General features: G+C 42.5%; 1 protein-coding gene across 1 annotated transcript in view; it reads right to left on the bottom strand.

The window, feature by feature from the left end:
* Positions 1 to 6,894: 6,894 nt before the first annotated feature.
* BBS5 (Bardet-Biedl syndrome 5) overlaps positions 6,895 to 14,974 on the bottom strand; it is a 38,024-nt gene continuing 29,944 nt past the window's right edge. Inside the window, exons 10-12 of the mRNA XM_068245564.1 lie at positions 14,877 to 14,960; positions 12,490 to 12,513; positions 6,895 to 10,430 (exon numbers count right to left, since the gene is read on the bottom strand). Coding sequence (XP_068101665.1) covers positions 10,329 to 10,430; positions 12,490 to 12,513; positions 14,877 to 14,960 — 210 coding nt within the window. The 3' untranslated portion in view covers positions 6,895 to 10,328. The remainder of the gene's footprint in view (positions 10,431 to 12,489; positions 12,514 to 14,876; positions 14,961 to 14,974) is intronic.

The following is a 14,974-nucleotide window of genomic DNA, read 5'->3' as shown; positions in this document are numbered from 1 at the left end:
AAAAACACACAGGTACTCACCTAAGGAGAGGGAAGGCTCTGGGTCCTATAGAGGGGTCGGAGACCGGTTACTTCTACCGCTGCTGGAGGCTTCGGCAAAAGGAGCCTGCATGCGCGAGCAGCACACCTCCAATTGGTCAGAGAATGCCAATGGGGGATCCAACGCTGGAACGCCGGCACTGTAGGAGAAATGGGAAGGCTCTATAGGACCCAGAGCCTTCCTTAGGTGAGTTTTTTTTTTACTTGCTTCATATTCTCTTTAACCGTAATCCATTCTTAAAGGACTCCCGAGGTGACTTAAAAAACAATTTTTACTTACCTGGGGCTTCTTCCAGCCCCACAAGTCACGTGTGTGTGCCTCGCCGCAGCTTTGGTCTTCTTGTCTCCCACTGGCCCCCTCTGAATATTGGCAACCCCCGAACGTGTTGGCATCTTCTGCGCATGCGAGGGCATGCGCCGGGCTTGAACATGCCCGTGTAGTACTATTCTGGCGCAGTGCGCTCCTGGAGACGCAGAAGCCGACCTATCCGGGGGTCGGCGATCTTCAGAAGCTGCCAGTGGAAGACGGGAGAAGACCGGAGCTGCAGCGAGGGTGACTTGTAGAGGCTGGAGTCCTTTAACCCTCCTGGCGGTAACCCCGACCTACACTAGGGGTAGCCGCCGCAGAGGATTTCTCTACCGCGGGAGGGATTTTTTAAAAATAAATTTGCTTTAGCCTTTGTAGCCAGCACTTCGCTTGCTACCATTGTCCCTCAAGTCCCTCCGCTCTTTTTTGATTGCCCCCGATCGCCACCGTTATACGTACCCACCATCCCCCCCCCCCCCCCCCCCCGGATCCTGCGATGGCTCAGCCTCTCCAATCAGCTCTAGGCTTCACTATTGGGAGGATCGGGATTGTGCATGCCATCATATTTGATCGTTGCCATAGCGACGACTGAAGCTCATTGGGGAGGCTGCGGCTCTCGCGGGATTGCGGCTAGGTAACGTATAGTGTCTGCGATCGGGGGATCAGAAGGGTGCTGGGGACTTGGGGGACAATGGTAGCTAGCCTAGTGCTAGCTACAAAGGATAAAGCAAATTTAATTCAATAAATCCCTCCCGCGGACGCAGCCTCAGAAACTGCGTACCGTCAGGGAGGTTAAAGAAAAACTTAAAAAAGGAACCTGAAGTGTGAGACCTATGGAAGATACCATATTTATTTTAGCAATTCTGCTGATCTTTCTGGTCAGTAGTGTCTAAATCATACACCTGGAACAAGCATCCAGATAATCTTGTCAGATTGGTCATAGACATCTGATCTACATGCTTGCTCACGGCCTATGGTTTAAAATAATAAAGACAGAGGACCAGCAGGACAGCCAGGCAATATGCATTATTTAAAAGGAAATAAACATGTCAGCCTTCCTTCCCTCTAAAGGGAACCCGAGTTGAAGCTTGGGTTCTCAAAGAAAGGGAAGCCTCAGGATTCTATTGAGTCTTCCCTCTGCATGCTCTAGTGTCTCACTGCCGAACTAGGACCCCCCTAGACATCATGATCACACTCCTTTTCTATGAGTAGTGCAGCAGTGCAGTAGCCACAGGAGCATAGCCGTACATGCAGTGGAATGGAGCACTCATACAGCAGTGGCTCCAGCTTACTGTGCATGCACAGCTATGCTCATGTGGCTACTGCACGGCTGTACTGGTTCCAGGGGAGATAGGTGCGCAGCCCCTATAAGATTGCCGATTATCCATTGTCTGCAATCTCCCGGGGGCACGCACTAGGCGAGGGGAGACAGCAGAACGGCGAGGGAAGCCTCAATAGTAGCCCAATACTCCTTAGGTATCTCCTACTCTTTAGGTATCTCCTTCTGTACCCAAGCTTTGCTCGGGTACACTTTAACCCAGGAACGCCATCCTAATCAGTAGCGGTACTAGCGGTTACCTCCTTTCCCGTGAGAAATCTTTACCTTTTGAAAACAAAGGAAACCCTGAGAATCCCCCATGAAAAGATGGCCTAATCCAAAACCAAAATCGGTTTTGTCAGATTTTAACTACTTACTTTTTTCATTATAGTGGTCCTTTACATTTTTTTTGTTTTTTTTAACGTCTTTGGTTCTCGTCAAGATTGTATGGTGTATGGTCACCCTATTCTACAACTAAACTGACTGGAATTCTTAATCTGTTACCCCGAGCGCAGGTATATGGGTTTTTAGTATCAGTGTCACACCCCCTGGCTCTATGTCACAGACTATTATTACTCTCCTGGCTTCTCTGAAGGCTTGGCACATCCTCCAATGCTACCGTATATCTTAAAAAGAGAGAATGAGCTCTCTAGAGATTAATGACACATATGCTGGCAGCAACACTCACTGACAATGTTCTATGTTTAGGCGCTTCTAAACAAAGACTCTTAACCCACAGCCAGGCTATCGCCTACAAACTGATGAGGTAGCAAACTTTCAGCATAACGTAGGGCAGGCCATGCTCTCTCTGAACGAGTCCAGAACTACGAGTCCCAGTATGTCCAAAGTCTAGACAGGGCCTCTGATCAGACCTACGTATAATGTACATATGCATAGTTACAGGGTATTGGCAAAATCAGCAATGCGTTATGACTGCAGTATGGATTAGGCAGGAGTTTGTTTATTTTTTTCCTAAAGAAACTGAAAAAAGTCAAAATAACCATACACAGGTCATACTTACCTCCTGTGTTGTATACTTATCAATCTCTTTTTCCTCTCCTGCGATTTGTCCACTGTGATCAATGGAATTCTCCGTCCTCCATTTTGAAAATGCTGATTACCCAATAACCGCTTCCTGGTCATCATACTGTTAAACTGTAATATCACCCACTTGAGATACAGGGAAACATGGACATTACCTTGCACATTCAGTTTTAACTGACAGCGGCTGATATATAACTGACAGCAACTGGTATATTTCAGTTCTGACAAAATACTGTCAGACCTGGAAGGGATCACTGTAAGAAGAAAACGGTGAGCTTCTGAGAGGAATTGACGGTGAGGTTAGTATGTAATATTCATTTGCAGCTACATCATGTGTTTATTTTAAATAATTGTACTCGCTTCAGGTTCCCTTTAAAGAGTAACTGTTAGCCCCAAAAATCAAATTTAAATCTCTATTGCAATGTTTTAATTACTTATGTAAGGGAGCCAAAAAGGCAATGCAGAAGTTAAAAAGCAATCTAATTTTTTTACTGTGTAGCCTTTTCCCCAAGCTCCTAAGGAGGACGCAAAGCCGCATAACAGATACTGCAAAGCATGCAGAGCATGCCCATGTCTGCCCGACCCCCTCTCCCCCCCAGGTGCCGATGTCTGTCCGCTCTGGCACTGGTTTGCAATAATCCAACGTTCCTTTTAATCCAGCAGGTACAAGCAATATATTAGGAGCATAAAGAGGTCGGCCTAACAGCCATTTCGCAGGTTACGCTGCTTCTTCAGAGGCCTCTGAAGAAGGAACGTTGGATTATTGCAAACCAGTGCCAGATCTGCTGTTTCTTCTAATGGTAAATACGTATGTGTATGTGATTTGGAGCACGGTGCATTGCAACCAAGGTCCAGCTGCTGAGTCCAGTCCATTGAGTGCCAGCCTCACTGCTTTTTCTTCTTTCGTGCATGCATGCAATTACACACATGACAATTTGCGATGCGTGTCGATAACACGATAACAACCGTGATAACAGATGAGATCTTTAAGTACCGTGATTGTTTGACCTCCTGTCCATACCAAGTCCCCCCCCGGTGGTGTGACGTTGCGTGTTCCAGCGGGTAGGTAAACCTCATTCGTCGAGAGGCATCGCTATGAGGCTCCTCGATCCATCTTCAGGTGAGTATTCAGCTCTAGATAGATCACTCTCTGATCAGATTCAATCACAGAAGGATCTATTGCCCGCCCACACACTGCACACCAACCTAATCATCCTAGCAATGGTAAATATTAAGGAAGAGCGTAAACATTTCAAACGCCCGCCAGGGGCGTTCCTGCAGGGTTTCTAGAGCTGCCATTGGGCAGCTCTATCTCCCTGGCTGCGCCCCCTGCTGCTCCCCCACCTCCCTGCACACTGCGAGATACACACAGGGTTCAGGGGACCAGCAAGAGGTCCGCAGTCATTGGAAAATCATTATCACCACGCACACAATCCAGCCCTTGCAACTGAGATTTTCCAGCATGCGTTATCAATCCTTTCGACCGATTTCAGCAAGAAATCGATTAAAAAAAATAGATTAAGTGACTATGTTGCGGTATCAGTTCTCCTCCGATTGATAAAATGATCCTATGGAAAGGTCAGTTGGCCAGCAAATTCGAGTAATGTATGGGCACCCTACATTTTTCTGCAATTCATCTGTATAAGCAAATGTGTTTCTGTATATCAGCTGCAAGTAAATTTAGTCAGCACTGTGCTGGGACTGTCACACCCCATGCTGCACTGACTCAACCAGCTGCTAACACAACAGCTGACTGCACATCTCAGTTGACTGGGAGTCCAGGTTTAGCTCACCATATGTCAAAGTAGCAGTGATCTAAACAACGAGCAGCTGCACTACTGTCTGTAACAATACACATGACTTCAGTCTCTCCACTCACAACACGTAATACGGTGCATATCTGGCTTGTCAGAGATTATATCTTATGTTGCACAAAAGTCAGATTAAAGCAAACGCTTGATGGACGCTGTAGCAGAAGGGAGTTGAAAAGTCATGGGGGGGGGGGGAGAGAGTTTTATGTTCATTTCCATAAGCTGATTGGTTAGTAATTTTCAGAAATGGTATGATAGATTATTAATCTACAGATATTTAGGCAGATACCGATGTTTTATTGGGTCAGTAAGTGAAACAGGAGAGTGTACAGCATTCGTAAGGAAACGTTTTACCTATCTGTCTCGGTGCGAGTTGAGCAGGCTTCTTTTGGCCACACACAAGAGCATTCAGCAGCAAGTATACACTGAACATAAAGACTACATTTCACCTCACTTGGGGTACACCAATCACCACATGCCTAGTTAGTTGTTGCAGAACCTGGCTACCACTGTGTCCTACAGCAAAGCTTAAAGGGGAACCCAACATGAGAGGGATATGGGGGCTGACATGTTTATTTTCTTTTAACTAAAGCACATGCTGCATGCTTGTTACAAGTATGTGAATCAGACCCTACTTACCAGAAAGGTCAGCAGTACTGCCAGGCAATTGGTATTGTTTAAGTGGAAATAAATATGGCAGCTTTAATAGGTCTCAAATCTTCGGTTCCTTTTAGTGTAAACCTGAACTGCGAATAAACTTATGAGATAATTGCACATGTAGTAGTATTGGTAAAAAGACCTTTCCCTCAAAATAAATCAGACAAGGGCATGTTGGATAGAAGATCAGGGCCCCACAGCTCTTCAGGATCGGGGGTGCGGCAATACTGTGTGACTACGTCCGCAACTGTGCAGTAAGCCGGTGTTGGTCTGTGGGCGGGTGAACAATGGGAGTGGTGTAACTCTCTAATAGGTTAAATTCAAGATTTGGTGCAGCCACTTCTTGAATTTAACCTAAGCCGGTTAGTGAGCCCTATCACTTAGTGGGCGCAAACCACGGCACTAAGTAGTTTGCGCCCACACATCACTCTCAGTCCCGCTCACTGCGTGCACACTGCATTATATGGTATATGCTATAGCAGCATAGAGGGCACTATTGTGGCTGGGAACGCGAAGAATCACTCGCGTTCCCAGCCTGTCGGCTCCTGTCGCCGAAACCTGAAGTGGATGCCGGCGGGGCCAGGAGCATCTGATGGAGTCGGCGTGGGCACGATACAGCTGCAGGGGGTTGCTGGAAGCCCCAGGTGAGTAAAACTCATTTTTTTTAAGAGACTTAAGTGTCCCTTTAAGAGGCACTAAAGGCTTTATACAGCGGTGCTAACAGTTAGCGCCGCTTTGTGAATCAAGCCCAGTATATTCAGTAGTTCACTTCACACAGTATATACAGTAGTTGAAAAACAGATGTGCCTGTAATTTTCCAGAATGTACCAGAACATGAATTCTGGTAATTTTCCAGACTGTACCAGAACATGAATTACACCAAAGGAACTGAAGGTTTGAGACCTATTAAAGCTGCCATATTTATTTCTTTTCAAACAATACCAATTGCCTGGCAGTACTGCTCCTCTCTGTCAAGCTCTTCACTGGCTACCAATCAACCAGAGGATCCAGTTCAAACTCTTAACCCTCACCTACAAGCTCTCCACAATCTCTCTCCCCTGTACATCTCCGCACTAGTTTCCAGATACCAACCCAACCGCAATCTCAGATCTGCACACAAGCTTCTTTTATCCTCTTCTACAACAATTACCTCCTCACATTCACGGGTACAAGACTTCTCACGTGCCTCACCCCTCCTCTGGAATGCCCTTCCACAGCACATCTGCCACTTTCCCACCTTTGAAATCTTTAAACTCTCCCTCAAAACCCACCTTTTCCGGCAAGCATATTCTCTAGCTTAGGCCATGCACCCTTCAACCTTGCCTCTACATTTACTCCTTACGAAACAACCTAATTACGTACTGCCTGTACATATACTGTATACTTCCCCCACCTCTTGTTTCCACCCCATTCCTTTAGATTGTAAGCTCGCAAGGGCAGGGCTCTCACCCTTTTGTGTCATGGAATGTTATTAATTTAATTGCTTGACTCTGTTATACATTTATACATTTTAGTCATTATGTTAAATTTGCTATTGTAATCACCAGTTCTGTATTTTGTACCAGTGTTCATATTTGATGTATATCATTGTCTGTATCATTATGTATCCCTTGTTTGTTTTCTTAAATAGTACAGTGCCACGGAATATGTTGGCGCTTTATAAATAAATAATAATAATGAAATAACACATTTTTTTCTTTTAGGAATTTATTAGCCACATAGTTAACATAAATATACTCTATATACACAATATATAAATTATATGTTGTTTGTATACATAAATAGAGAACGGTATTCTCTTTAAACAGACATTTTAAAGGGTTAGTTCCCCCTCTGAATATTTTCTTTCATACATTTCTCAAAATTGTGGTAGCAATTTATATGTACCCATCTGCAAGCTCCAACCACCTGCAAATGCCTGTATCAATAATATTTCTTATATGGGAGAACTGGAGAATCTGAAACAAATGCCCACAAAACATAAATGGATGATCCAGTTAAAGTGAAGGATCCCTTTGGGTTAAATAGGTCATTTAACCAGCATATATTTAAATTCAGTATCAATGTCTTCTAGAAATAGGCTCAGGATATCAGGTTCAGTAGCACAAACCCAGCATCCTGGTTTCCTGTTAATCACAGGATCTCTTTGGTTTTGAACCCCATCCCACCTTAAAGGAGAACTGTAGTGAGAGGTATATGGAGGCTGCCATATTTATTTCCTTTTAAGCAATACCAGTTGCCTGGCTAACCTGCAGATTCTCAACCTCTAATACTTTTAGCCATACACCCTGAACAAGCATGCAGCAAATCAGGCGTTTCTGACATTTTTGTCAGATCTGACAAGTTTAGCTGCATGCTTGTTTCTGGTGTGATTCACATTACTGCAGGCAAATAGCTCAGCAGGGCTGCCAGGCAACTGGTATTGCTTAAAAGGAAATCAATATGGCAGCCTCCATATACCTCTCACTACAGTTCTCCTTTAAACTCACATCCTAACCTTAAAGGGAACTAAGCACCCTTTTTTCCCCTGGAATTTTTCCAGGTTTCTAATAGCTATAGGAGCTGCCTCCCCTTCTAGCTGACCATAAGTTATCCAGAGGGAAGGTGTGAAGATAGCATCTGTGACCTAATTACCCACCCCCTCTGCTGATGAGAGGTATTGTTTACTCTCTGCTAATGTGTGCAATAAAACAATTACTTAGCTGCCTAAACTGAGAGCTCAAATTACAATTGTGATTACTTGATTACTTGCATCTGAGGAATAATATGACAGGCTCTTCACTCTAAACTCAAACAGGGTGGATTAATCTGCGTTTTCCATGTGTCCTGAGCACAAGTTCAGGCCCATTTAAGAACATAGGAGCCATTTTAGCATCAACATACCCACCTAAGGCATGACTAAAAATGGCCATATTTGAACTAAGAATTGTTTAAAAAACATACTTAAAGTATAGCTATCATTAGAAAGCTACGGAGACTGACATCTTGATTACTTTCAAAAAATGTTAGTTTACTTACGCAGATTTACGGAATATAATAATTTCTTAATTGCTTACATGCAGCTAGATAACGGATCGGATGTTCTGACTTTCCTGATCTGCATACTTGTTTCAGGGGATTGACTTCAAAGAATTATAGCCAGAGGTTCTGCATTAAGACACTAGGGTTCACATGCAATTTACTTTTTCTCCTGAGTTCTCTCCTAGGAGATACTTTTTCATTTTCCCTGTGAAATAACTTTTAAGCACTTAGCAACTAAAAGAGGTACCTAAAATTGGGTAAAAAAAAAGTACTATCACAATTATTTTGAGCATTTTCTTACTTGCTGGTTACTTAAAAGACATTTTATATACAAGAAATGAAAATATCACCTTGGAGAAAACTCAGCAGAAAAGTGAATTGCATATGAGCATAGGGCCATATGGGCCTAGTGCCCATATGTAATTAAGGTAACTTTTTCTCCTGAGTTTTCTGCTAGGAGATATTTTTTCATAAGATCTTTAGAATAACTTTTCAGCACTTTATATATAACTGGAAAGGTATCAAAAATTAGATGAAAAGTAATATTAATTTTTTTTTGAGTATTTGTTTGATTGCTGGTGGTTAAAAGGCATTTTATTGACATGTGAAATTATCACCTAGGAGAAAAAAAGTGAATTACATATGGGTCTTATTCAATTCACATTTTCTCCTAGGTGATATTTTTACACCTTATCAATAATGAAACCACTAGCATGAAAACAAATACTCAAAATAATGTTGATATCACTTTTCATCTACTTTTTGATACTTTTTCAATTGTAGACTGCTGAAAAGTTATTTTAAACAGGATATGAAAAAATGATCTCCTAGGAGAAAAAGTGAATTGAATGTCAAGATGGAAGCTTCCATAGTTCTCTAATGAAATGTGTAATTTGGAGGGGAAAAAAATCACACTTTTGTTGAAAAAAGCGCGGACCATTGAATTCTGTTCTATAAATTGCAAGTATTAGTAGAAAACATTCAGTTGCTTGCTTTCTTTTTATCCTCTATAATAATATGCAACTGTCTCTGCGTCCCTGTGCCTGACTTCCTGTGTGTGTGTGTCCCGTGCAGGGAGGGGACGCAGAGACTGTGTAGAGCGGAGGGAGGACGGGGCCAGAAGGGGCGGGCGTGTGCGCGTGGTGGTGGGCGGAGCACTGCTGACAGACCTAGCCCGTTTTAAAACGGGCTACGGTAACTAGTGAAAATATAAAGCACAGACATTTCACAGTGTTTGAAGCAGAAAGTGGAAAATAGGATAGCAGTGTCAGAAATCGTCTGCCACCCAGTGGATTTGTGCAAGTATTGGAAACGCGTTACAATGGCTTCAGCTCTCTACAGCTGTTCTACAGTACTTCTGCAGCAAAGTAGGAGTCTACAGGTGGTTTGTACTACAAATAGAGGTCTGTTGTCATGGTTACATAACAGTGCAACTTGAGTTTAAAATCAGTTTTTGACATTTCTAGCTGAACGCATTTTGAAATGGAAAGATGATTTTTAAATTACACAAAGACTTGTGCAGCACTCAACTATGCTAAGTGGCAGTTCCCTATACACCCAGAAGTCAATTAGGTGAAGCAGTCCCAAAAGAAATGATGAGCATTTGGAGCTAGGGTAGCCATGCACTCGTAGATAGCCAGCATAAAATCTATGGAAAATCTATTGACTAAGTCTGACACTCTGATAGCCGGCCCCATCTAATAATAATAATGTCTGCCACTTTCATCCCCACCTTGCAGCACGGCATAATAATTGAATTATGCAGGCGTATTTGCAAGGGGGTGGAGCTACAGCACACGAGCTGGTTCAGGCCCCACCCCCTCCCCCTGATGCCAGGTCGCCTCCTCACTGTACAGCAAGGAGGCATAGGCCCTCTAGATCCCTGCTGCAGCTGTGATTTTACACTCTCCCATGCCCCTTGAGCACACCAGAAAAACAAAGTGCTGAGGGGACCAGGGTGATCGCGAAATAAGATTGGAAAGGGTTAAACATGGTTATTGCTATGGTTTTGCTGTTACTAGATTGCGCTTTAATTTGACTTCAGATTTGTTTTAACCACTATTATTTATCTGAGGTACCAAACCTCATGTCCTGAATGATCTCTTGTAAATGATCAGCTATTTATGAAGGTTTTAGCCCATAACATCCCATAGCCCTTGAAGAGTGAAACCATCCTTTAGCTTCTCTACAGCAAGGCCGAGCTCCTCTGAGAATACCGGCTCACGGTCTTGTTGCTAAAAGGATAGTAAAAAAAAACCAAAAAAACAACGGTGAGTTTACTGAAACCAAAAGGCAAAGCCGACGTGTAGGAGCTCTGCTGCTACCTTACAGGGAACCAGAGGTGGGTTTGTGAAATCCTATTAGGACACAGAGGCATATTATGTGTACTGTGATGAGCCTCTGTGACCTTCTATAATGCCTCCAGCCCCCCGCCCTCTGCTTTCCCCCATTACAAAAAGCGCCAGGCTAGAGACATGCAAATTGTCGCTAGCCTGGTATTTACCTTCAGGCTGCCACTCACCACCGCTCTCCCGCCTCCTGTATAGCGCGGCTCCCAGCCTCTGTAAGCCGATTGGAGGAAGAGGGGGAGGGGAGGGACACAGGCAGGGAGCCACACTATACAGGAGGCGGGGGAGTGACGGTGAGTGGCAGTGCAGAGGTAAATACCAAGCTAGCGACAATTTGCGTGTCTCTAGCCTGGTGCCTTTTATAAGAGGGGACAGCATAACGGGGGAGGAAGGAGGCACTATAGAAGGTCACAGAGGCTGGTCACAATACACATAATATGCCTCTGTGTCCTGATAGGATTTCACAAACCCACCTCTGGTTCCCTTTAAGGTGGTCGTAAATTATGCACTTTTTTTTTTTTTAAAAGACAATTATCATGAAAAGTTGTATAATTTACAATATATGAAGTGTAGATTTTTCTCAGAGTACAATATACTATTGTCAATAGGTACATAAAATCTGACAGGTTTCGGACTAGTCCATCTCCGCATGGGTGGTTCTTATTTAGGGATTTCATTATTTTCAAAAGCATGGGCTGGTTCACACTGAGGTAATGTCATGAAGTTTTTCAGCGCTTTGGTGATCGCCGGCCATCAACAAAGCGGTGCGACAAATGTATCTCTATTGGATCATTCTTACTGCAGCGCTTGCGATTTGCATAAATCGCAAACGCACTGCCTGCAGCATTTTGGCAGCGATTGAGATGCGATTCTGGTTCTCTTGAACGGGTATTAAAATTGCTGGAAAATTGACGATTGCGATTTGTGATCCGAATGTGAACCAGGCCTTACTGAATGGCAGTTGCTCAGTCCAACCGCCAGAACAGTGTGCAAAGGAGTAGGGAAGCCGCCAACTTCTTTGTAAGGCTCATTTCCATTGCTTTTGAAAAGAATAAAGTTAACACAGAATCCCCCATAAGGAGATGGACTAATCCAAATATTTTCAGATTGGTCTGATTTTACTACCTACTCCAAGTGACAGCAACGTAGGAGAAAGGTAATTCATGGTGCATTTTACTCTCAGAAAAATGTACCTTTTATATTAATATTTTACACTTTCTCCCAAGCTAGGAGCGGTTATCCCAAGCTGAACCCGTGGTAGCCGCAGGGAGGTCTATGCAGTGCAATGCGTGCCTCAGGCATTTTTACTCACCTCCCGAGGAATCCCGACATCAGTCGGCATTCTTCTTCCTCTCCTCCAAGGCTCTACTTCCCCCTGGTGAGATCGCCGTCTTGTCGCCATGACGACAGCCGGCAATCTCACTATAGGGTTACAGTGCCACCCGGAGGACGGAGGGAAAACTGCAGCATTGGATCTCATGGAGGTGAGTAAGTGCTGAGCTGCTGCACATCTCCCTAGCAGCATAATTGTTTTCCAGATTTTAGGATCTAAAAGCATGTAAAAAAATTGCACCGCTTTTAGACCCTAAAATCCGGAAATAATCATAATGCCAAGGGGGTTAATATCTCTTTAAAACAAAAAAAAATTCAGTCACTTATAATATTTGAGAACTTGAATTGACACACCATGCACTACTAAAATTTCCTAAAAATGGATTTGATATTTTAATCAGGCCTGATTGGATAGTTATTGAAATATTCATGAAAATGTATTGATGTTACATGATCAACAACAACAAAAAACATTTGATTTTCTAATCAACAGATGAATAAACCGGAAAATAATAAAATGTGTATATATTGTGTATGGTCACCTATACAAGTATATAAGGAATACGTGGTGGATCAGTTTGTTAGACTACAGGTGAGACCTACACAAACCTACCTTGTTTCCATCCGCAAAATATGCCTGCAAGGACAAAAAGTGAAAATTGAAGTCAACAACATAATGGTAAATATTAAGACAAGAAATGATGCTAAACAAATGCATGCAGAGTAAGACAGAGTAAACAAGGATGCATTTCCTTTAACCAGTTCACCCCCAAGGGTTTTTATCCTAACGGACCAGAGCAATTTTCAGTTGTCAGTGCTCCTCCCTTTTATTCCCTAATAACTTTATTACTACTTATCACAAGAAAATGATCTATACCTCGTTTTTTTCGCCACCAATTAGGCTTTCTGTGGATAGTACATTTTGCTAAGAATTTTTTTTATTCTAAATGCGTTTTAATGAGAAAAACAAAACAAAAAAAAAATCATTATTTCTCAGTTTTCAACCATTATAGTTTTAAAATTAAACATTCTCCTGTGGATAAAACAAACATGTTTTATTTGCCCAGTTGTCCCGATTATTAAACCGTTTAAATTATGTCCCTATCACAATGTATGGCGACAGTATATTATTTTGAAATATAACTTATTTTTCTGTTCTGTTTTTTTTGTTCTGGCCATAATTACAAGCCCCTATGTAATAAATTAAAATACATTTTCCCCCATAAAATATAGATTAAAAAAGCTGAGTCCCTAAAGCAATTATTTTTTTTTTTTTTAAACTGATTTTTTTTTACAAGTGTTGTTTTTTTTTTGGGGGGGGGGGGGGTTGGAAGTGTAATTTTATTAATGATGTGTATGTACTTGAAAATGTATGTGTTTTGTAGGTGTAATATACTTTTTGGCCACAAGATGGCGCTAGTGAAGACTCGTTATAGGAAGTGTTCACTTTTTTTTTTCTTCACTTTATTTAATTGTTACATTTCCTGTTTTTGTGAATGGATGTAGCCGCTGTTCGCCGTCACGTCCATTCACTCCAGGCACTGCGATTGGGTAGACGACCGTTCGGTCTTCTTCCCCAATACCCAGCACGGAAGCCCGATGGAAACAGCGGCGGTAGCGGCGTGCACACGGCGGTAGCAGCGGCGGGAACGCGTGACGTATTAAAACGTCATGTTGCTGTTAATTGCGGTAAGCATGACGTTTTAATACTTAAGGATGTCAATAAATTGTTAAAGAGACACTGGAGCGGAAAAAAAAAATATGATATAATGAATTGGTTGTGATGTATGGATAATTACTAGAACATTAGTAGCAAAGAAAATATTCTCATATTTTTAATTTCAGTTATATACCTGTAGTGTTTTGTTTTTTTGTTGTTGTTTTTTTATAACATTGCATGATTCTCTAATATTTGCAGTTTACATCCTACTCAGCATTCTAAAGGATTTTACAGAGCAGGCCAGTGAACTATTGACCTGTCCTCTGCTGAAGAAAAAACAATACAGTAACTGACAGTTGAGATAGCAAGTTTCAGAAGACAGAGCTCTCTGCGACTTTCAAAGTCGTGGAGCTCAGTGTCTCTTTTGCATAGATAACAACTGGAGTTTCTTAACTCTTCCTGTACTGGAAACAATATTCGACTTAAGAGGAGGAGTCTCCTCTCCTAATGTTTTATTTGTTAGCTGTACTACACATACAAATCATTATATCATAATTTTTTTTTTTCGCTTCAGTGTCTCTTTAAACTGCGGTACTTTTCATTGGAATTATTCATGTAAGAAGGACTGCAGAAGCCCAAACAGGTACAGTACTCCAAGAAGTGTCATTGGATAGGAGAGCTAACAGGAATAACACTATCAATTTCGAAATGTACGGAAGTGCGTTGCTCAGCCAGTTGCAGAATTTAATTGGAGTGATAGCCGCACATTAGAGGGCCCCAGAATCTAAAGACCATCAAAACTTTAACAACAAAAAGAAAAAAAATACAAAACATCATACATTCCTAATTATTTTTACGCTTGTCCTCAGTATTGGCTTTTTTTTTCTTTTTAGGAAACCTATTTATCAAAATAAATAAAAAAAAACTCCCAGAGGGAGGTTCATAAATGGGAGTGTACCGTAGAGGGGTTGGCAGACATTACTTACCTTCGGGAGACTGCTCTCTAGCCACCTGTCTTGATGCTTCCATCCATCTCCTCCAGGGATACCCTCAGCTGCAAATTTAAACTGCCTGTGGCGATGTTGCACACTTACGGCCGCTGCAATGCATGTACTCCCATCAAAGGACTACATGTCCCAGCATGCAATGCGGCATTTGAAGATGCGCAACACTGCTGGGAGCTTCAATCTGCTGCACCTGTGGGTCTCCCTGGAGAAGATGGATGCCAGCAGAAAGGCAGGGGGCAGCCCCTTAAGTGAAGTATAACCGGGAAAGCAGTGCAAGCAGTTATATCACCTTAATTAGAGTGTCTCTATAGTTTAGTTTAGGTTTATTCTTACCACAAAAGCATCAGTGTGTTCATCCGGTTCAATTTCCACATCATCCTGAACTTGTTCTATGGTCAGCTCCTCAAGAGCTTGTGGCTGCAACAAAGAAC

The sequence above is a fragment of the Hyperolius riggenbachi genome, chromosome 7 (genome assembly GCF_040937935.1).
Source record: "Hyperolius riggenbachi isolate aHypRig1 chromosome 7, aHypRig1.pri, whole genome shotgun sequence".
Taxonomy (NCBI): domain Eukaryota; kingdom Metazoa; phylum Chordata; class Amphibia; order Anura; family Hyperoliidae; genus Hyperolius; species Hyperolius riggenbachi.
Note: the sequence above shows the minus strand (reverse complement) of the source record. Positions and strands in the feature narration are given on the sequence as shown.